At 51.3% G+C, this 22,765-nt stretch overlaps 1 protein-coding gene across 3 annotated transcripts in view; it reads right to left on the minus strand.

Moving 5' to 3' along the window:
• LOC144509048 (SH3 domain-binding protein 1-like) overlaps nucleotides 1-22,765 on the minus strand; it is a 106,930-nt gene that overhangs the window by 12,749 nt on the left and 71,416 nt on the right. For all 3 annotated transcript variants that reach the window (XM_078237333.1, XM_078237331.1, XM_078237332.1), the window contains 5 exons: nucleotides 20,471-20,552; nucleotides 19,747-19,827; nucleotides 17,495-17,608; nucleotides 16,324-16,421; nucleotides 3,648-3,783 (listed from right to left, as the gene is read on the minus strand). In XM_078237333.1, the coding sequence (XP_078093459.1) occupies nucleotides 3,648-3,783; nucleotides 16,324-16,421; nucleotides 17,495-17,608; nucleotides 19,747-19,827; nucleotides 20,471-20,552 (511 nt within the window). The remainder of the gene's footprint in view (nucleotides 1-3,647; nucleotides 3,784-16,323; nucleotides 16,422-17,494; nucleotides 17,609-19,746; nucleotides 19,828-20,470; nucleotides 20,553-22,765) is intronic.

Raw genomic sequence — 22,765 nt, forward strand, 5'->3', positions numbered from 1 at the left:
AACCATTGTCGATTGTTGGAAAAACCCACCTGGTTCACTCATGTCTCTTTAGGGAAGGAAATCTGCCATCCTTACCCGGTCTGGCCTACATGTGACTCCAGAGCCACAGCAATGTGGTTGACTCTCAACTGCCCTCCAAGGGCAACTAGGGATGGGCAATAAATGCTGGCCCAGCCAGCGACGCCCATGTCCCATGGATGAATAAAAATGAATTGGGGCCATTGCGTCTGCACCTTCTCTCTGACAGAGCATCTTACACAGGCCCTCTCCCCCACCCTATCCCCATAAGCCTACATATTTACCCTGCTAATGCACCTAACCTGCACACCTTTGGACACTAAGGGGCAATTTAGCATGGCCAATCCACCTAACCCGCACATCTTTGGACACTAAGGGACAATTTAACATGGCCAATCCCCCTAACCTGCACATCTTTGGACACTAAGGGGCAATTTAGCATGGCCAATCCACCTAATCCGTACATCTTTGGACACTAAAGGGCAATTTAGCACGGCCAATCCAGCTAACCCGCACATCTTTGGACACTAAGGGGCAATTTAGCATGGCCAATCCACCTAATCCGTACATCTTTGGACACTAAAGGGCAATTTAGCACGGCCAATCCAGCTAACCCACACATCTTCAGAATGTGGGAGGAAACAGAGAGATTTGGATAGGCTGAGCGAGTGGGCGAGGATCTGGCAGATGGAATATAACGTTAGCAAATGTGAGGTTATCCACTTTGGAAGAAATAATAGTAAATTGGAATATTATTTAAATGGAGAAAAATTACATCGTGCGACTGTGCAGAGGGACCTGGGGGTCCTTGTGCACGAATCGCAAAAACTCAGTCTGCAGGTGCAGCAGGTGATCAAGCAAGTGAATGGAATGTTGGCCTTTATCGCGAGGGGGATAGAATATAAAAGCAGGGAGGTCTTGCTGCAACTGTACAGGGCACTGGTGAGGCCGCAACTGGAATACTGTGTGCAGTTTTGGTCCCCTTATTTGCGAAAGGATATATTGGCCTTGGAGGGAGTGCAGAGAAGGTTCACCAGGTTGATACCGGAGTTGAGGGGTGTAGCTTATGAGGAGAGATTAAACAGATTGGGTCTGTACTCGTTGGAGTTTAGAAGGATGAGGGGTGATCTTATAGAGACATATAAGATAATGAAGGGGCTGGATAGGGTAGAGGTGGAGAGATTCTTTCCACTTAGAAGGGAAACCAGAACTAGAGGGCACAGCCTCAAAATAAGGGGGGGCCGGTTCAGAACAGAGTTGAGGGGGAACTTCTTCTCTCAGAGGGTAGTGAATCTCTGGAATTCTCTGCCCATTGAAGTGGTGGAGGCTTCCTCGTTGAATATGTTTAAATCACGGGTAGATAGTTTTCTGATCGATAAGGGAATTAGGGGATGTGGGGAGCAGGCGGGTAAGTGGAACTGATTCGCTGCAGATCAGCCATGATCTTGTTGAATGGCGGGGCAGGCTCGAAGGGCCAGATGGCCTATTCCTGCTCCTATTTCTTATGTTCTTATGAAACCGGAGCACCCGGAGGAAAGCCACGCAGACACGGGGAGAACGTGCAAACTCCGCACAGACAGTGACCCGAGGCCGGGAATCGAACCCGGGTCCCTGCGCTGTGAGGCAACAGTGCTAACCCACTGTGCCGCCGTGTCCTCCACTTGCATTTATATGGAACCTTTGACAAAGTAAAGCAGTTCAAGCTGCTTCATCAGGAGGGTAAATTGGTCAAACATTCACAATGAGGTCAAAGAGGAGACATTCGGAGAGGGTGACCAAAAACCTGATCAAAGAGGAGACATTCGGAGAGGGTGACCAAAAACCTGATCAAAGAGGCAGATTTTAAGGAATGTCTTGAGGGAGGAAAGAGGCAGAGAAATTGAAACGTAGAAACATTGAAAACAGGAGCAGGAGTAGGCCATTTGGCCCTTCAAGCCTGCTCCGACATTTGCTGTGATCATGGCCGACCCTCTATCCCAATACCACACTCCCGCTCTGTCCCCATTTCCCTTGTTGTCTTTGGAGTCTCATAAGAACATAAGAAATAGGAGCAGGAGTAGGCCATCTGGCCCTTTGAGCCTGCCCCGCCATTCAACAAGATCATGGCTGATCTGAAGCGAATCAGTTCCACTTACCCGCCTGCTCCCCACATCCCCTAATTCCCTTATCGATCAGAAAACTATCTACCCGTGATTTAAACATATTCAACGAGGAAGCCTCCACCACTTCAATGGGCAGAGAATTCCAGAGATTCACTACCCTCTGAGAGAAGAAGTTCCCCCTCAACTCTGTTCTGAACCGGCCCCCCCTTATTTTGAGGCTGTGCCCTCTAGTTCTGGTTTCCCTTCTAAGTGGAAAGAATCTCTCCACCTCTACCCTATCCAGGTAGAGTCTCCCAGTCCTGTCTCGAAATCTATCTATTTCTTTCAGAGAATCATAGAATCCCTACAGCGCAGAAGGAGGCCATTCGGCCCATCAAGCCTGCACCGACCACAATCCCACCCAGGCCCTATTCCCGTAACCCCAAGTATTTACCCCACTAGCCCCCCTGACACTAAGGGGCAATTTAGCATGGCCAATCAACCTAACCCACACATCTTTGGACCGTGGGGGAAACCGGAGCACCCGGAGGAAACCCACGCAGACACAGGGAGAACGTGCAAACTCCGCACAGACAGTGACCCAAGCCGGGAATCGAACCCGGGTCCCTGGCGCTGTGAGGCAGCGGTGCTAACCACTGTGCCAATATATTCCGTGATTTGGCCTCCACAGCTTTCTGTGGTAGAGAATTCCACAGTTCACCTCAGAATGAAGAGGTTCCTCCTCATCTCAGTCCTAAATGGCTTCCCCTGTATCCTGACTCTGAGGCCCCTTGTTTTAGGCTCCCCCCAGCCAGAGGAACCAACATTCCTGTATCCAGTCTGTCTCGTCCTGTCAGAATTTTAGACTTTTCAATTAGATAGATCCCCCTCATTCTTCTAAATTCCAATGAATACAGGCCCAGTCGACCCAATCTCTCCTCATACAACAATCCTGCCATCCCAGGGATCCACCTGGTGAACCTCCGCTGCACTCCCTCTATGGCAAGTATATCATTTATATTATAAGGAGACCGAAACCGGATACAATACTCCAGATGTGGTCTCACCAAGGCCCTGTATATCTACAGTGAGACATCCTTGCTCCTGTACTCAAGTCCTATTGCAACGAAGGCCAACATACCATTTGCCTTCCTGACTGCTTGCTGTGGCAGGGACCCGGGTTCGATTCCCGGCTTGGGTCACTGTCTGTGCGGAGTCTGCACGTTCTCCCCGTGTCTGCATGGGTTTCCTCCGGTTTCCTCCCACAGTCCGAAAGACGTGCTGGTTAGGGTGCATTGGCCGGGATAAGTTCTCCCTCGGTGTACCCGAACAGGCGCCGGAGTGTGGCGACTAGGGGATTTTCACAGTAACGTCATTGCAGTGTTAATGTCAGCCTACTTGTGACACTGATAAATAACATTTAACTTTAACCTGCATGTTAGCTTTCAGTGACTATCGAAGGTAACAATTCCAGAGCCTGGGGCCTGGACAACAAAAGGCAAAGATGGAGAGATGAAAACCAGAGAGGCACAAGTTAACTGAACGTACTCTTCCTTCAGCACAGGGGTCTCTTTCTCGGGGGGAGCAAGGGCCTGTTCCATTGAGCTGCCCTCTTTCTTTGGAGATGTGTACGTTGAAGACAGACAGGTAGGCCCAAACATTCCTGACACACTGAAATCTAAATCTGTGGAAAGACAAACAGAGTTTAAATAATTATTGCAGACAGGAGTTTAGTGTCACTCAGTGCTCAGTGTCGAGAAAGTCTTTTTAGATAAATAGTTGGCAAGCTTTTCTGTTTTGGGGACACCATGGGGGGGATATTTTCCCATTCCGCCCATCCACGGGAATCGTCGCAGGTGGTGGGGTGGGGGGGGGGGACCCCCTGTAAATACTGACACACACCTAGGGGACCCCCCTGTAAATACTGACACACTCCCCGGGGAACCACCCCATAAATACTGACACATTCCCCCCCCCCAGGAACCGCCTGTAAATACTGATACACTCCCCGGGGACCGCCTGTAAACACTGACACACTCCCCGGGGACCGCCTGTAAATACTGACACACTCCCCGGGGACCGCCTGTAAATACTGACACACTCCCCGGGGACCGCCTGTAAATACTGACACACTCCCCGGGGACCGCCTGTAAACACTGACACACTCCCCGGGGACCGCCTGTAAATACTGACACACTCCCCGGGGACCGCCTGTAAACACTGACACACTCCCCGGGGACCGCCTGTAAATACTGACACACTCCCCGGGGACCGCCTGTAAATACTGACACACTCCCCGGGGACCGCCTGCAAACACTGACACACTCCCCAGGGACCCCTGTAAATACTGACACACTCCCCGGGGACCCCCTGTAAATACTGACACACTCCCCGGGGACCCCCCTGTAAATACTGACACACTCCCCGGGGACCCCCTGTAAATACTGACACACTCCCCGGGGACCCCCTGTAAATACTGATATAATCCCCAGGGACCCCCTGTAAATACTGATATAATCCCCAGGGACCCCCAGTAAATACTGACACACTCCCCGGGGACCCCCTGTAAATACTGCCACACTCCCCAGGGACCCCTGTAAATACTGACACACTCCCCGGGGACCCCCTTTAAATACTGACACACTCCCCGGGGACCCCCTTTAAATACTGACACACTCCCCGGGGACCCCCTGTAAATACTGATATAATCCCCAGGGACCCCCTGTAAATACTGATATAATCCCCAGGGACCCCTGTAAATACTGACACACTCCCAGGGACCCCCAGTAAATACTGACACACTCCCCAGGAAGGGTGACTTAATCAGGTAAACAGTGACACGGTCTCTGTTATAGGAATGAAATAGGGAAAAGGGAGAGTGACACGGGTGAAATTAAATTGGCCAACTGAGTCCACATGGCATGCTGGGATAGCACTGCGTCTTCAGCATACTGGCTGAGTAACGACAGCTACCCAGAATAGAACTGTTCTGCGTTCCATCGGATTCCGTTATGAGCAGCTGCCTCAAGGCAACAGAATTACTCACTGAGCAATCAGCTCCGAACTCCAGTGACTGTCAGTGTAGTTATTATCGAAACAATCAGCAGGTGGCAATGTGGGATAGTATTAAACCCTCGCCCTTGCTGGCTTCAAGTCAGAATTCAGATTCAGACCGTGTCAATGGAATGCAGATCTTGGATAGACGAACACAGGGAATCTCACAATCTCCCCATTATTCCACAGATTTCAACAAATAAATGACAGGGGACAGGAGAATCTCTGTGGAAATTGCAAGGGTCCCCCATCAAACACTCTGTGGTGAACCATCGTTGGTTACCACTGGGGATTGTTCTTAGGTTACTGTTGGGTTAGGGTGTTGTCACTGTGGGGGTTGTACAATGTTGTTGGGTTAGGGTGTTTACCTGTTGTAAATGTTATTATGGCACATCCCGGTGGGGCCCCGCCTCCGGAGGAGAGGTATAAGACCCTCTGCTCCGGCAGGACCCCTTCAGTCTGAATTGGTGTATTCGTGTTAGTAGTTCCATTGTTAGACAATAAAAGCCTTCGATACTGAAGCCTTGTTCCACGTGCTTGATTGTCGCGCATCAATTTTATTGTCTAACAGAAAACTCTCAGCTGTACAAAAAAGAGTATGGAACAGATCTTGAAACCAGATCGTCTGGCGTTGGACCCACGTGCGGTCGGTGCCGCTAACACCTTCGACCACTGGTGGAAGTGTTTCGAAGACTACCTGGCTGCCTCTGTAGCTATTACTACAGACAGTGACAAACTCCAAGTCCTCCACGCAAGGGTAAGCGACATGATTTATCTCGCGATTCGTGCGGCTCCCACTTACCCGAGGGCCGTCGAGCTCTTGAAGAAACGATACACGAAACCACCCAATGAGATACACGCTCGTTACCTCCTCGCTACACGACGTCGGCAGTCGGGCGAAACCATGGAGGACTACGCCAATGAGCTCCTGCAGCTTGCCAGGGGTTGCGATTGTAAAGACGTATCAGCCGAACAATACATGTACGACCACGCCCGAGACGCGTTCGTAGCAGGGGTAGGGTCCTCGTACATCCGGCTTAAATTACTGGAAAAGGGGAACCTCGACTTGACCCAAGCGATGGAGATGGCTGAGATGCTGGAAGCGGCGTCGAAAAGCTTGGCGCTGTACCCCGAGGACCACGTGGAGTCAACGTGGCAAGAGCAAGCTCAGCTCCCTCCTTGCCCCGCAAACCCGCGCTCCCAGATCGATCCGACGACGGCGGCAGCTCCAGGTGGCCAGCGATGCTATTTTTGCGGTGGGGCCAAGCATCCACGGCAACAGTGTCCGGCAAGAACGGCAATCTGCAGCCAGTGCGGTAAAAAAGGCCACTACGGTAAAGTCTGCAGGTCGAAGTTCAAAAACGGCAGTGCAGCTTGTAACCCTCCAGAACGGAGACAATCTCCTTCGGCGTCGCAGTACCCACGAGGTCCGACCACGTGCGAATCCAGGACGGCGCCATCGTGGCTGACGGAGGAGGAGGAAGACGACCAGGAGTCGCTGCGTTTGGCGCCCTCGCCCACGTGCGATTCATGGGGGCGGCCATCATGGTCCACGACGACTAGGAGCAACCAGCAGGGGTCCTCAGCATCAACATCGGCGGCATGCAGTGACGCCCAGGGGCCAACGGTGGCGTCGATCTCCCTGGACCAGACTAAGCACCACAGGCTTGAGAATTCAATGATGGATATAAAGGTAAATGGTCGAGCTGTGAATTGTCTGTTTGACAGTGGGAGCACCGAGAGTTTCATACACCCTGAAACTGCTAAAAGGTGTGGACTCCGGGTTCTCCCTGCCAAGCAGACAATTTCCATGGCATCACGGTCCCAGTCTGTACCGATCCAAGGACGATGTATGGTAACTCTAGAGGTACGGGGCACAATTTACGAGCAATACAGGCTCCTTGTGTTACCTCACCTTTGTGCGCCAATTCTCCTCGGACTAAATTTTATGGCCCACATGAAGAATGTGATCCTACAGTACGGTGGGCCACTCCCTTCACTGGCAGTAGGGAATCAGCCGCAGCCTCCAAATTGCCCAAAGCGCCCCGCATGCAATCTTTCCACTCTGAAAATCACTACACCTTCCCTATTTAAGAATCTGGTACCAGGCTGCAAGCCCCTCGCTACGAAAAGTAGGCGTTACAGCGCTGAGGACCGGATCTTTATTAGATCTGAGGTTCAGCGGCTCCTCAAGGAAGGGATCATACAGGCCAGTGCTAGTCCGTGGAGAGCGCAGGTCGAGGTAGTCAAAAGCGGGAACAAACCTCGGATGGTCATCGACTACAGTCAGACCATTAACCGTTATACGCAGCTGGATGCGTATCCTCTCCCGCGCATTTCTGATATGGTCAATCAGATTGCGCAGTACCGAGTGTTCTCTACCATAGACCTTAAGTCCGCCTACCATCAACTCCCCATCCGCCCAGAGGACCGTCAATATACGGCTTTTGAAGCGGATGGTCGTCTATACCATTTCCTCAGGGTTCCATTTGGTGTCACCAATGGGGTCTCGGTCTTCCAGCGTGCTATGGACCGAATGGTGGACCAGAACGGGTTGCGGGCTACCTTCCCGTACCTGGATAACGTCACCATCTGCGGCCATGACCAGCAGGACCATGACACGAATCTCCAACACTTTCTGCGCACCGCATCTCGCCTGAATCTGACCTATAACAGGGAGAAGTGCGTATTCCGTACGCGCAGGTTAGCCATCCTCGGATACGTGGTGGAAAACAGGGTCATTGGCCCTGATCCAGACCGTATGCGCCCCCTTACTGAACTTCCCTTGCCCGCTAGCACGAAAGCACTGAGGAGATGCCTCGGGTTCTTTTCGTACTATGCGCAGTGGGTCCCCAACTACGCGGACAAAGCTCGTCCGCTCATCAAGTCCACGACCTTCCCACTTACGCCGGAGGTCCAATTGGCCTTCAAGGCTTTGAAAAGCGACATTTCGAAAGCCACGATGCACGCGGTGGATGAATCCATCCCTTTCCAGGTGGAGAGTGATGCATCTGATTTCGCCCTAGCCGCCACACTAAACCAGGCAGGCAGGCCCGTCGCGTTCTTTTCCCGCACCCTTCAAGGCCCCGAAATTCGGCACTCAGCGGTGGAGAAGGAGGCTCAGGCCATTGTGGAGGCAGTCAGACACTGGCGCCATTACCTGGCGGGGAAGCGGTTCACTCTGATCACGGATCAACGATCCGTGGCGTTTATGTTCAGCAACACGCAGAGGGGCAAGATCAAGAACGATAAGATCTTGCGGTGGAGAATTGAGCTCTCCACCTATAATTACGAGATTATGTATCGTCCAGGGAAGCTCAATGAGCCCTCGGATGCCCTCTCGCGCGGAACATGCGCCATCATGCAGGAGGACCGCTTGAAGGCCCTCCACAATGACTTGTGTCATCCTGGAGTCACCCGACTCTACCATTTCGTCAAAGCCCGCAACCTGCCCTACTCGGTGGAGGATGTCAGGTCAGTGACGAGAAGCTGTCGGATTTGCGCAGAATGCAAACCACACTTTTATCGACCAGACCGGGCACAATTGGTCAAGGCCACTCGCCCTTTTGAGAGGCTGAGTGTGGATTTTAAGGGCCCCCTTCCCTCAACGGACCGGAACGTCTATTTCCTCAACATAATAGACGAGTACTCCCGGTTCCCGTTTGTTGTCCCCTGTGCGGACACGTCGACTGCCACCGTCATCAAGGCATTCAGTGAGTTTTTTACCCTGTTCGGGTACCCCTGCTACATTCATAGCGACAGGGGCTCGTCGTTCATGAGCAACGACTTGAGGCAATTCCTGCTCTCATTCGGGATTGCCTCTAGTAGAACCACGAGCTACAACCCTAGGGGTAACGGACAGGTGGAAAGGGAGAATGCTACAGTCTGGAAGGCTGTCCTACTGGCACTGAAATCCAGGGGCCTTCCAGTCTCCCGTTGGCAGGAGGTCCTTCCAAATGCGCTCCATTCTATCCGCTCCCTCCTGTGTACGGCAACCAATGCTACTCCCCACGAGAGGATGTTCTCATTCCCTCGGAAGTCGTCCTCGGGGATCTCATTACCAGCCTGGTTGACGTACCCAGGACCCGTCCTTCTGCGGCGACATGTGAGGGCTCGCAGGTCCGACCCCTTGGTCGAACCGGTCCAACTCCTCCACGCCAACCCTCAGTATGCCTATGTGGCATATCCTGACGGGCGAGAGGACACTGTCTCCATTAGAGACCTGGCGCCCGCAGGGGACGTAGCAACACCTGTCGCTCCCATACCCCCTGTCACGAATCCCCTACTACTCATTTCTTCCCCAGACGTGGCGCGGTCAACACCGGGACCAGTGCATAACAGTTCTACTCCAATGTACAGCTTGCCTGAGACTCGGAGATCGGCGCCACCACCGAAGGTTCCAGGATCCCCTGCACCATCGCCTCACCAGGGCCAACCGGCCCGGGAGTCCTTGAGGGGACAGCCGGACGTTGTTTTGGAGAGAACGCCACCGCAAGCACCTGCTCCGGTTTCGCAACCGGTGTTGAGGAGATCACAGCGACGGTGCGGTCCTCCAGACCGTCTGGACTTGTGAATTTTGTACATATGACCTGTTTTTTTTTGCACCCCGCCGGCCTTGTTTTTAAAGGAGGGGTGAATGTGGTGAACCATTGTTGGTTACCACTGGGGGTTGTTCTTAGGTTACTGTTGGGTTAGGGTGTTGTCACTGTGGGGGTTGTACAATGTTGTTGGGTTAGGGTGTTTACCTGTTGTAAATGTTATTATGGCACATCCCGGTGGGGCCCCGCCTCCGGAGGAGAGGTATAAGACCCTCTGCTCCGGCAGGACCCCTTCAGTCTGAATTGGTGTATTCGTGTTAGTAGTTCCATTGTTAGACAATAAAAGCCTTCGATACTGAAGCCTTGTTCCACGTGCTTGATTGTCGCGCATCACACTCCCAGGACAGGTACAGCAAGGGGTTAGATACAGAGTAAAGCTCCCTCTACACTGTCCCCATCAAACACTCCCAGGATAGGTATAGCACGGGGTTAGATACAGGGTAAAGCTCCCTCTACACTGTCCCCCATCAAACACTCCCAGGACAGATACAGCACGGGGTTAGATACAGAGTAAAGCTCCCTCGACACTGTCCCCCATCAAACACTCCCAGGACAGGTACAGCACGGGATTAGATACAGAGTAAAGCTCCCTCTACACTGTCCCCCATCAAACACTCCCAGGACAGGTACAGCACGGGATTAGATACAGAGTAAAGCTCCCTCTACACTGTCCCCCATCAAACACTCCCAGGACAGGTACAGCACGGGATTAGATACAGAGTAAAGCTCCCTCTACACTGTCCCCATCAAACACTCCCAGGACTGGTACAGCACGGGATTAGATACAGAGTAAAGCTCCCTCTACACTGTCCCCATCAAACACTCCCAGGACAGGTACAGCACAGGGTTAGATACAGAGTAAAGCTCCCTCTACACTGTCCCCATCAAACACTCCCAGGACAGGTACAGCACAGGGTTAGATACAGAGTAAAGCTCCCTCTACACTGTCCCCATCAAACACTCCCAGGACTGGTACAGCACGGGATTAGATACAGAGTAAAGCTCCCTCTACACTGTCCCCATCAAACACTCCCAGGACAGGTACAGCACGGGGTTAGATACAGAGTAAAGCTCCCTCTACACTGTTCCCCATTAAAACACTCCCGGGACAGGTACAGCACAGGGTTAGATACAGAGTAAAGCTTCCTCTACACTGTCCCCCCATCAAACACTCCCAGGACAGGTGCAGCACGGGGTTAGATACAGAGTAAAGCTCCCTCTACACTGTCCCCATCAAACACAGTAAGATGTTTAACAACACCAGGTTAAAGTCCAGCAGGTTTATTTGGTAGCATAAGCCACACAAGCTTTCGGAGCTCCTAGCCCCTTCTTCATGCACTCACCTGAAGAAGGGGCTTGGAGCTCCGAAAGCTTGTGTTGCTTTTGCTACCAAATAAACCTGTTGGACTTTAACCTGGTGTTGTTAAACTTCTTACTGTGTTTACCCCAGTCCAACGCCGGCATCTCCACACCATCAAACACTCCCAGGACAGGTACAGCACAGGGTTAGATACAGAGTAAAGCTCCCTCTACACTGTCCCCATCAAACACTCCCAGGACTGGTACAGCACGGGATTAGATACAGAGTAAAGCTCCCTCTACACTGTCCCCATCAAACACTCCCAGGACAGGTACAGCACGGGGTTAGATACAGAGTAAAGCTCCCTCTACACTGTTCCCCATTAAAACACTCCCGGGACAGGTACAGCACAGGGTTAGATACAGAGTAAAGCTTCCTCTACACTGTCCCCCCATCAAACACTCCCAGGACAGGTGCAGCACGGGGTTAGATACAGAGTAAAGCTCCCTCTACACTGTCCCCATCAAACACAGTAAGATGTTTAACAACACCAGGTTAAAGTCCAGCAGGTTTATTTGGTAGCATAAGCCACACAAGCTTTCGGAGCTCCTAGCCCCTTCTTCATGCACTCACCTGAAGAAGGGGCTTGGAGCTCCGAAAGCTTGTGTTGCTTTTGCTACCAAATAAACCTGTTGGACTTTAACCTGGTGTTGTTAAACTTCTTACTGTGTTTACCCCAGTCCAACGCCGGCATCTCCACACCATCAAACACTCCGAGGACAGGAACAGCACGGAGTTAGATACAGAGTAAAGCTCCCTCTACACTGTCTCCCTATCAAACACTCCCAGGACAGGTACAGCTTGGGGTTAGATACAAAGTAAAGCTCCCTCTACGCTGTCCCCCATCAAACACTCCCAGGACAGGTACAGCACGGGGTTAGATATGGAGTAAAGCTCCCTCCACACTGTCCCCATCAAACACTCCCAGGACAGGTACAGCACGGGGTTAGATACAAAGTAAAGCTCCCTCTGCACTGTCCCCCATCAAACACTCCCAGGACAGGTACAGCATGGGGTTAGATATAGAGTAAAGCTCCCTCCACACTGTCCCCCATCAAACACTCCCAGGACAGGTACAGCACGGGGTTAGATATAGAGTAAAGCTCCCTCTACACTGTCCCCATCAAACACTTCCAGGACACGTACAGCACGGGGTTAGATATAGAGTAAAGCTCCCTCTACACTGTCCCCATCAAACACTCCCAGGACAGGTACAGCACGGGGTTAGATACAGAGTAAAGCTCCCTCTACACTGTCCCCATCAAACACTCCCAGGACAGGTACAGCACGGGGTTAGATACAGAGTAAAGCTCCCTCTGCACTGTCCCCATCAAACACTCCCTGGACAGGTACAGCACGGGGTTAGATACAGAGTAAAGCTCCCTCTACACTGTCCCCCATCACACACTCCCAGGACAGGTACAGCACGGGGTTAGATACAGAGTAAAGCTCCCTCCACACTGTCCCCCATCACACACTCCCAGGACAGGTACAGCACGGGGTTAGATACAGATTAAAGCTCCCTCTACACTGTCCCCCATCAAACAGTCCCAGGACAGGTACAGCACGGGGTTAGATATAGAGTAAAGCTCCCTCGACACAGTCCCCCAGCAAACACTCCCAGGACAGGTACAGCACGGGGTTAGATACAGAGTAAAGCTCCCTCTACACTGTCCCCATCAAACACTCCCAGGACAGGGACAGCACGGGGTTAGATACAGAGTAAAGCTCTCTCTACACTGTCCTCATCAAACACTCCCAGGACAGGGACAGCACGGGGTTAGATACAGAGTAAAGCTCCCTCTACACTGTCCCTATCAAACACTCCCAGGACAGGTACAGCACGGGGTTAGATACAGAGTAAAGCTCCCTCTACACTGTCCCACATCAAACGCTCCCAGGACAGGTACAGCACGGGGTTAGATACAGAGTAAAGCTCCCTCTACACTGTCCCTATCAAACACTCCCAGGACAGGTACAGCACAGGGTTAGATACAGAGTAAAGCTTCCTCTACACTGTCCCCCCATCAAACACTCCCAGGACAGGTGCAGCACGGGGTTAGATACAGAGTAAAGCTCCCTCTACACTGTCCCCATCAAACACAGTAAGATGTTTAACAACACCAGGTTAAAGTCCAGCAGGTTTATTTGGTAGCAAAAGCCACACAAGCTTTCGGAGCTCCTAGCCCCTTCTTCATGCACTCACCTGAAGAAGGGGCTTGGAGCTCCGAAAGCTTGTGTTGCTTTTGCTACCAAATAAACCTGTTGGACTTTAACCTGGTGTTGTTAAACTTCTTACTGTGTTTACCCCAGTCCAACGCCGGCATCTCCACACCATCAAACACTCCGAGGACAGGAACAGCACGGAGTTAGATACAGAGTAAAGCTCCCTCTACACTGTCTCCCTATCAAACACTCCCAGGACAGGTACAGCTTGGGGTTAGATACAAAGTAAAGCTCCCTCTACGCTGTCCCCCATCAAACACTCCCAGGACAGGTACAGCACGGGGTTAGATATGGAGTAAAGCTCCCTCCACACTGTCCCCATCAAACACTCCCAGGACAGGTACAGCACGGGGTTAGATACAAAGTAAAGCTCCCTCTGCACTGTCCCCCATCAAACACTCCCAGGACAGGTACAGCATGGGGTTAGATATAGAGTAAAGCTCCCTCCACACTGTCCCCCATCAAACACTCCCAGGACAGGTACAGCACGGGGTTAGATATAGAGTAAAGCTGCCTCTACACTGTCCCCATCAAACACTCCCAGGACACGTACAGCACGGGGTTAGATATAGAGTAAAGCTCCCTCTACACTGTCCCCATCAAACACTCCCAGGACAGGTACAGCACGGGGTTAGATACAGAGTAAAGCTCCCTCTACACTGTCCCCATCAAACACTCCCAGGACAGGTACAGCACGGGGTTAGATACAGAGTAAAGCTCCCTCTGCACTGTCCCCATCAAACACTCCCTGGACAGGTACAGCACGGGGTTAGATACAGAGTAAAGCTCCCTCTACACTGTCCCCCATCACACACTCCCAGGACAGGTACAGCACGGGGTTAGATACAGAGTAAAGCTCCCTCCACACTGTCCCCCAACACACACTCCCAGGACAGGTACAGCACGGGGTTAGATACAGATTAAAGCTCCCTCTACACTGTCCCCCATCAAACAGTCCCAGGACAGGTACAGCACGGGGTTAGATATAGAGTAAAGCTCCCTCGACACAGTCCCCCAGCAAACACTCCCAGGACAGGTACAGCACGGGGTTAGATACAGAGTAAAGCTCCCTCTACACTGTCCCCATCAAACACTCCCAGGACAGGGACAGCACGGGGTTAGATACAGAGTAAAGCTCTCTCTACACTGTCCTCATCAAACACTCCCAGGACAGGGACAGCACGGGGTTAGATACAGAGTAAAGCTCCCTCTACACTGTCCCTATCAAACACTCCCAGGACAGGTACAGCACGGGGTTAGATACAGAGTAAAGCTCCCTCTACACTGTCCCTATCAAACACTCCCAGGACAGGTACAGCACGGGGTTAGATACAGAGTAAAGCTCCCTCTACACTGTCCCACATCAAACGCTCCCAGGACAGGTACAGCACGGGGTTAGATACAGAGTAAAGCTCCCTCTACACTGTCCCTATCAAACACTCCCAGGACAGGTACAGCATGTGGTTAGATACAGAGTAAAGCTCCCTCTACACTGCCCCCCATCAAACACTCCCAGGACAGGTAGAGCACGGGCTTAGATACAGAGTAAAGCTCCCTCTACACTGTCCCCCATCAAACACTCCCAGGACAGGTACAGCACGGGGTTAGATACAGAGTAAAGCTCCCTCTACACTGTCTCTATCAAACACTCCCAGGACAGGTACAGCACGGGGTTAGATACAGAGTAAAGCTCCCTCTACACTGTCCCCCATCAAACACTCCCAGGACAGGTGGAGCACGGGGTTAGATACAGAGTAAAGCTCCCTCTACACTGTCCCCCATCAAACACTCCCAGGACAGGTACAGCACGGGGTTAGATACAGAGTAAAGCTCCCTCTCCACTGTCCCCCATCAAACACTCCCAGGACAGGTACAGCACGGGGTTAGATACAGAGTAAAGCTCCCTCTACACTGTCCCCATCAAACACTCCCAGGACAGGTACAGCACGGGGTTAGATACAGAGTAAAGCTCCCTCTACACTGTCCCTATCAAACACTCCCAGGACAGGTACAGCACGGGGTTAGATACAGAGTAAAGCTCCCTCTACACTGTCCCTATCAAACACTCCCAGGACAGGTACAGCACGGGGTTAGATACAGAGTAAAGCTCCCTCTACACTGTCCCACATCAAACGCTCCCAGGACAGGTACAGCACGGGGTTACATACAGAGTAAAGCTCCCTCTACACTGTCCCCATCAAACACTCCCAGGACAGGTACAGCACGGGGTTAGATACAGAGTAAAGCTCCCTCTACACTGTCCCCCATCAAACACTCCCAGGACAGGTGCAGCACGGGGTTAGATACAGAGTAAAGCTCCCTCTACACTGTCCCCATCAAACACTCCCAGGACAGGTACAGCACGGGGTTAGATACAGAGTAAAGCTCCCTCTACACTGTCCCGCGTCAAACACTCCCAGGACAGGTACAGCACGGGGTTAGATACAGAGTAAAGCTCCCTCTACACTGTCCCCCATCAAACACTCCCAGGACAGGTACAGCACGGGGTTAGATACAGACTAAAGCTCCCTCTACACTGTCCCTATCAAACACTCCTGTCCTTTCACTCAGATTTGGAACAGAAAAGCAGCAGAACTTTATATTTCCAGTAGCCATTTGTCTACGCCTGATTCTGATTGGACTGCGGTCCAGCACTGGATCATCTACCTGGAGGTCCTAGCCTGTGACCTGTCACCTCTGAATCCCCACCTCCACATTCCCGCCATTGGTCGATCTTCATTCCTTCCTGCGGCCAATGGGAATGCCAACAGCTTCTTCCATACCCAACAGGCAACGCCGCTGAATGATAACCGGCTTGCATGGAACTTGTTGCCCAGGTTCACCTGTCACACCCGAGGGTGAAACAATCTCACAGAGGGTTTGGGATGGGGGGGAAAGGAAAGGAAAGAACAAGTGGGTGGGTTCCAGCACTACGTGTGGGGTAAATCACAAGGGGAACTCGGAGGGATTAAGGGACAGGCCTCACCTTCCGGGAAGATGCTGTCTGCGTGCTGAATGATGGGTTCCATCACCGAGACCACTTGAACAGACGACGCTGACGCCATATCCATCAGGGACACTTTCCTGGAACAGGATGTGAGAGCAAAGCTGAGTTTAATGTGCCTTCACCTCACACCGCGAAACAGTTTGCACATTTGGGCTTTGTTCTCCAAACACAAGTGGGCCCACTTTTTCCACAAGAAGAGATGGACGCCTTTCATGACATCCCTACACAGCCCGTCACTGTAAAGTGTAGTCATTGTTGCAATGTAGGAAATTCTGCAGCCAATTTGTGCAGAGCAAGATCCCATATAGAGTACAGTAATGATAAAGGAGTGGCGCTCCGAAAGCTCGTGATTCCAAATAAACCTGTTGGACTGTAACCTGGTGTTGTGAGACTTCTTACTGTGCCCACCCCAGTCCAACGCCGGCATCTCCACATCATGGCTACCATATAGAACAATTTGATCATTTTCTTCAGCAGTATTGGTTGAGGGATAAATATTGGGACACAGGGAAAACTTCCAAATACTTCCATAGGGACTTTGAAAGCCAGCTAAGAGGGCAATCAGATTTAGGCCCTTTTTGAATGATGGAACCTCAATCCCTCTGTGCTCCACTGCACGTCTCATCCAGGATCTTATGCTCAAACCACTTGGTTGAGACTCAAACCCTGTGAGCTTTTGACTCAGAGATGAGAGTCCCACCACAAAGGCACGAGTGGAATTTAATTTCTGTTGGCGCTGCTCTGGGTCTCATCCTCATTGTCACAAGGATTGGAAACTAGAGCATGGGCAACGTCTCATTGTTCAGCCACTGGAGAGGTGGAGCTCCTCTAGCCTGGCACCAAACAGCCCCAAAACCTGGAAGGTTGAGGTTATACTGTCAATTGTGCATTTTCCATTTGGTGGCAAATTCCAGCGAGCAATCCCCCTCATAAACAACATTTCAAATTAGTTTTCAAAGGAAGCGGAAATGGTCGGAAGAGCATCTTTCCACCTTCAGCAGGAAGTGACAGGGAATGACTTCCTGTTTACAGGCCTGAGGGAGAAGGACAAAATGGCCGCCTCTCTATTGGGCTCCCAGCAACAATTGGCCAAATGCAAAGATGGAATTACCATGATGTTCAGTGACCTTTCACCTGACCTTTAACCTACCCTTCATCCCTGGGCCAGAGGAGGTTTGGACCCAGCACGATGGCGATGTTACTCGGACTCATTTTGTTCACTTCCTGATATTCCGCCAACTTTGCCAAGAACTTAATGAGATACCTGGTTTAAAAAAAACAAAAGATTTATTTCTATCAGTTTGAGGTTTTCCCAGCACATCGCCCCAGCACTTCATAAAACCTCTACAGTGCAGAAGGAGGCCATTCGGCCCATTGAGCCTGCACCAGCACCAATCCCGCCCAGGCCCTATCCCTGTAACCCCACATATTTACCCTGCTAGTGCCCTTGACACTAAGGGGCAATTTAGCACGGCCAATCCACCTAACCCACAGATCTTTGGACACTAAGGGGCAATTTAGCACGGCCAATCCACCTAACCCACAGATCTTTGGACACTAAGGGGCAATTTAGCTTGGCCAATGCACTTAACCTCCACATCTTGGGTGGCACGGTGGCACCCCCTTCTCCCCATATCCCTTGATCCCTTTAGCCCCAAGCGCTATATCTAATTTCTTCCTGAAATCACACAACGTTTTGGCCCCGACTACATTCTATGGTAGTGAATTCCACACATTCACCACTATCTGGGTGAAGAAACTTCTCCTCAACTCGGTTGTGAAAGGTTTCCCCCTTATCCTCAAACTATGACCCCTAGTTCTGAACTCCCCCACCATCGGGAACATTCTTTCTGAATCTACCCTGTCTAACCCTGTTAGAATTTTATAAGTTTCTATGAGATCCCCTCACACTCTTCTAAACTCTAAAGTTATAATGGGGGAAGGCAGTGGTGTAGTGGTATCATCACTAGACTAGAAACCAGAGGCCCAGTATAATGCTCTGCAAAAGTGGGTTCAAATCCCACCACGTCAGTTGTGAAGTTTGAATTCAGTCTGGAATTAAGAATCTACTGATGACCATGAAACCATTGCCAATTATTGGAGAAACCCATTTGATCCACTAATGTCCCTTTAGGGAAGGGAATCCGCCGTCCTTACCCGGTCTGGCCTACATGTGACTCCAGAGCCACAGCAATGTGGTTGACTCTCAACTGCCCTCGGGCAACTAGGGATGGGCAATAAATGCTGGCTCAGCCAGCGACACCCATGTCCCGCGAATGAATAAATAAAATTTAAAAATAGGACCCATTGGAATCTCTCCATGTCATACTAAACATCTTCCGATTTGAATGTGTGGCACACTGCAGCCTCACAGCACCAGGGACCCGGGTTTGAATCCTGGCTTGGGTCACTGTCTGTGTGGAGTTTGCACGTTCTCCCCGTGTCTGCGTGGGTTTCCTCCGGGTGCTCCGGTTTCCTCCCACAGTCCCAAAGATGTGCCAGTTAAGTGCATTGGCCGTGCTAAATTCTCCCTCAGTGTAGCCGAACAGGCGCCGGAGTATGGAGACTAGGGGATTTTCACATTAACTTCATTGCAGTGTTAATGTAAGCCGGCTTGTGACACTAATAAATAAACTTTAAATTTAAAACATCATTGGTGGTGTTTACTTTCATAGAATTACAGAATCCCTACAGTACAGAAAGAGGCCATTTGGCCCATCGAGTCTGTGCTGACAACAATCCCACCCAGGCCCTATTCCCGTAAACCCACATATTTACCCTGCTAATCCCCCTGACATTAGCGTCAATTTAGCACGGCCAATGCACCTAACCCGCACGTCTTTGGGTTGTGGAAGGGAGACCGGAGCACCCGGAGAAACCCACGCAGACACGGGGAGAATGGACAAACTCCACACAGACAGTGACCCAAGCTGGGAATCGGACCCGGGTCCCTGGCGCTGTGAGGCAGCAGTGTGTGGTGGACCTCAGTTGTGCCTTTGTCCTATATGGACCACCGTTGTGTGTGTTTGTCATACCTGGACACATCCCCTTCCAGTTTGGTTCCTCCCCTCAGCACCTAGTATAAAGGTGGCTGTCTCCTCCCCCTTGTTCAGTCCAGGTCGGTTAATTGTTGGGATCTGCTCCTGATTCTGTTGTGAATAAAAGCCTACACTTATATTGGCATATCGGTAGTCTTTCGCCTTATTGATAGTGCATCACAGTGCTAACCACTGTGCCACCCCAAGCACATTTAGTTTTACCATGAGGGTCGTGCGTAAATGTCTGTGTCCAGTTCTGCGTCCATGTTGAGTATTTCGATATTTTTTATAAGTAAAGAGGATTGAACATCGCAATGCGTTCGACACTCTCCCACCCCCACTTCCCCACTGTATCTGACATTACCGGAAGTTATTGTAGGACTCTGGAGGTAGTTTGGCGCAGACTTCTCGTAGACTCTCCACCTTCTTGGGAAGATCCTTCTCACTGCAACAAAACAAAAGAGTCAACAATGATCCTGGGGATCTGGGAACGAGGTTTTCCAAACCGTTCTGCACCGGTCCGACCTCAGCAAAAAAAGATCCCTCCCCCTGCTCCCCCCCCTTGAATAATGGTACGTTCTTGGGAAACCCTCTGTGTCTGTTGGCTGATCAGCTGACCTCTATTTGATTGATGGTCATGTGTTTCTCAGGAACCTGAGTGGCCATTGATGCATTCGACAACACTGCAGCCGCAAAACAGCAACTCAAACACTTCTACATGGATAGAATTGAAGAAGGGCTGGCAGGGTGGCACAGTGGTTAGCACCGCTGCCTCACAGCGCCAGGGACCCGGGTTCAATTCCAGCCTCGGGTCACTGTCTGTCTGGAGTTCGCATGTTCTCCCTGTGTCTGCGTGGGTTTCCTCCGGGTGCTCCGGTTTCCTCCCGCAGTCTGGAAGATGTGTAGGTTAGGTGGATTGGCCATGCTAAATTGCCCCTTAGTGTCAGGGGGATTCGCAGGCTAAATATATGGCGTTACGGGGATAGGGCCTGGGTAGGGTTGTTGTTGGTGCGGGCTTGAAGGGCCGAATGGCCTCCTTCTGCACCATAGGGGATTCGATGAAGACAAAAAAAAGCGCCATCACATACCTGGCAGCGTGGAACCACTCTTCATAAAGTTCAAAGGTCATGAGGGGTTGAGGTAATTCGCGGAGGTAGGACTTTAGTGCCCCTATCACAGAGAGGGAGAGAGGAAGGGGAAGATTATTTGGGCAGTTGAGCACATCATCTTTAACAAGCACCGAGTCATCCTGGAAATAATCCGTGTCGGGAAAGCTGGAGCAAGATCTCCGGTTTTAGCAGCCAGAAATCTTCTGGCTGTTCTCACCAGCCAGACCTTCTGGTCCCGTTAACGGCCCATCCCCCCCCCCCCCCCCCACCCCCACCCCCCCCTGCTCACAACCTCCCCCCGTACCCCCCCTCCCCGATTCCCCCACCCCCTCACACCCCAACCCCACCACGGGTTCCCCGGCGACAGAGGGTGCGAATAGGAATACCCATTGACAGCTGCGCGACTGGAAAATACCACCGCTGGCCAAGAGTGGGCCATCCCTGCTGCTGGAAAACACGCCGCAGAGGGAATGGAAAATCCTACCCGGTGTCTTAATTTGAAGAATAAATTCTTAGTTTTTGAGACTGGCATTAATTCTCTCTCAGTATAATTAACAAACTCCCGTTGCCGCTTCAAAGCAGCATCCACATGTTGATACCCCAACCTCTCTAAATGTGTTAAAGAGATGTCACTGAACAGGTTTTTAAGTTTATTTATCAGTGTCACAAGTAGGCTTACATTAACACTGCAATGAAGTTACTTTGAAAATCCACTAGTTGCCACACTCTGGCCCCTGATCAAAGAACAAAGAACAAAGAACAGTACAGCACAGGAAACAGGCCCTTCGGCCCTCCAAGCCTGTGCCACTCCTTGGTCCAACTAGACCAATCGTTTGTATCCCTCCATTCCCAGGCTGCTCATGTGACTATCCAGGTAAGTCTTAAACGATGTCAGCATGTCCGCCTCCACCACCCTACTTGGCAGCGCATTCCAGGCCCCCACCACTCTCTGTGTAAAAAACATCCCTCTAATATCTGAGTTATACTTCGCCCCTCTCACCTTGAGCCCGTGACCCCTCGTGATCGTCACTTCTGATCTGGGAAAAAGCTTCCCACCGTTCACCCTATCTATCCCCTTCATAATCTTGTACACCTCTATTAGATCTCCCCTCATTCTCCGTCTTTCCAGGGAGAACAACCCCAGTTTACCCAATCTCTCCTCATAGCTAAGACCCTCCATACCAGGCAACATCCTGGTAAACCTTCTCTGCACTCTCTCTAACGCCTCCACGTCCTTCTGGTAGTGCGGCGACCAGAACTGGACGCAGTACTCCAAATGTGGCCTAACCAGCGTTCTATACAGCTGCATCATCAGACTCCAGCTTTTATACTCTATACCCCGTCCTATAAAGGCAAGCATACCATATGCCTTCTTCACCACCTTCTCCACCTGTGTTGCCACCTTCAAGGATTTGTGGACTTGCACACCTAGGTCCCTCTGTGTTTCTATACTCCTGATGACTCTGCCATTTATTGTATAACTCCTCCCTACATTATTTCTTCCAAAATGCATCACTTCGCATTTATCCGGATTAAACTCCATCTGCCACCTCTCCGCCCAATTTTCCAGCCTATCTATATCCTGCTGTATTGCCCGACAATGCTCTTCGCTATCCGCAAGTCCAGCCATCTTCGTGTCATCCGCAAACTTGCTGATTACACCAGTTACACCTTCTTCCAAATCATTTATATATATCACAAATAGCAGAGGTCCCAGTACAGAGCCCTGCGGAACACCACTGGTCACAGACCTCTACAGACCTCCACAGACCTCCAGATCGGGTACACTGAGGGAGAATTTAGCACGGCCAATGCACCCTAACCAGCACGTCTTTCGGACTGTGGGAGGAAACTGGAGCACCCGGAGGAAACCCACGCAGACATGGGGGGAGAACGTGCAGACTCCACACAGACAGTGACCCAAGCCGGGAATCGAACCCGGGTCGCTGGTGCTGAGAGGCAGCAGTGCTAACCACTGTGCCACCCATAAATGTTGACTCAAAACCTTCGCTCCCTTCCTCATTTGCCTCATACACTGTCCCCCATCAAACACTCCCAGGACAGGTACAGCACGGGGTTAGATTCAGAGTAAAGCTCCCTCTACACTGTCCCCAACAAACACTCCCAGGACAGGTACAGCACGGGGTTAGATACAGAGTAAAGCTCCCTCTACACTGTCCCCCAACAAACACTCCCAGGACAGGTACAGCACGGGGTTAGATACAGAGTAATGCTCCCTCTACACTGTCCCCATCAAACACTCCCAGGACAGGT

The sequence above is a fragment of the Mustelus asterias genome, chromosome 21 (genome assembly GCF_964213995.1).
Source record: "Mustelus asterias chromosome 21, sMusAst1.hap1.1, whole genome shotgun sequence".
In the NCBI taxonomy this organism is placed as follows: domain Eukaryota; kingdom Metazoa; phylum Chordata; class Chondrichthyes; order Carcharhiniformes; family Triakidae; genus Mustelus; species Mustelus asterias.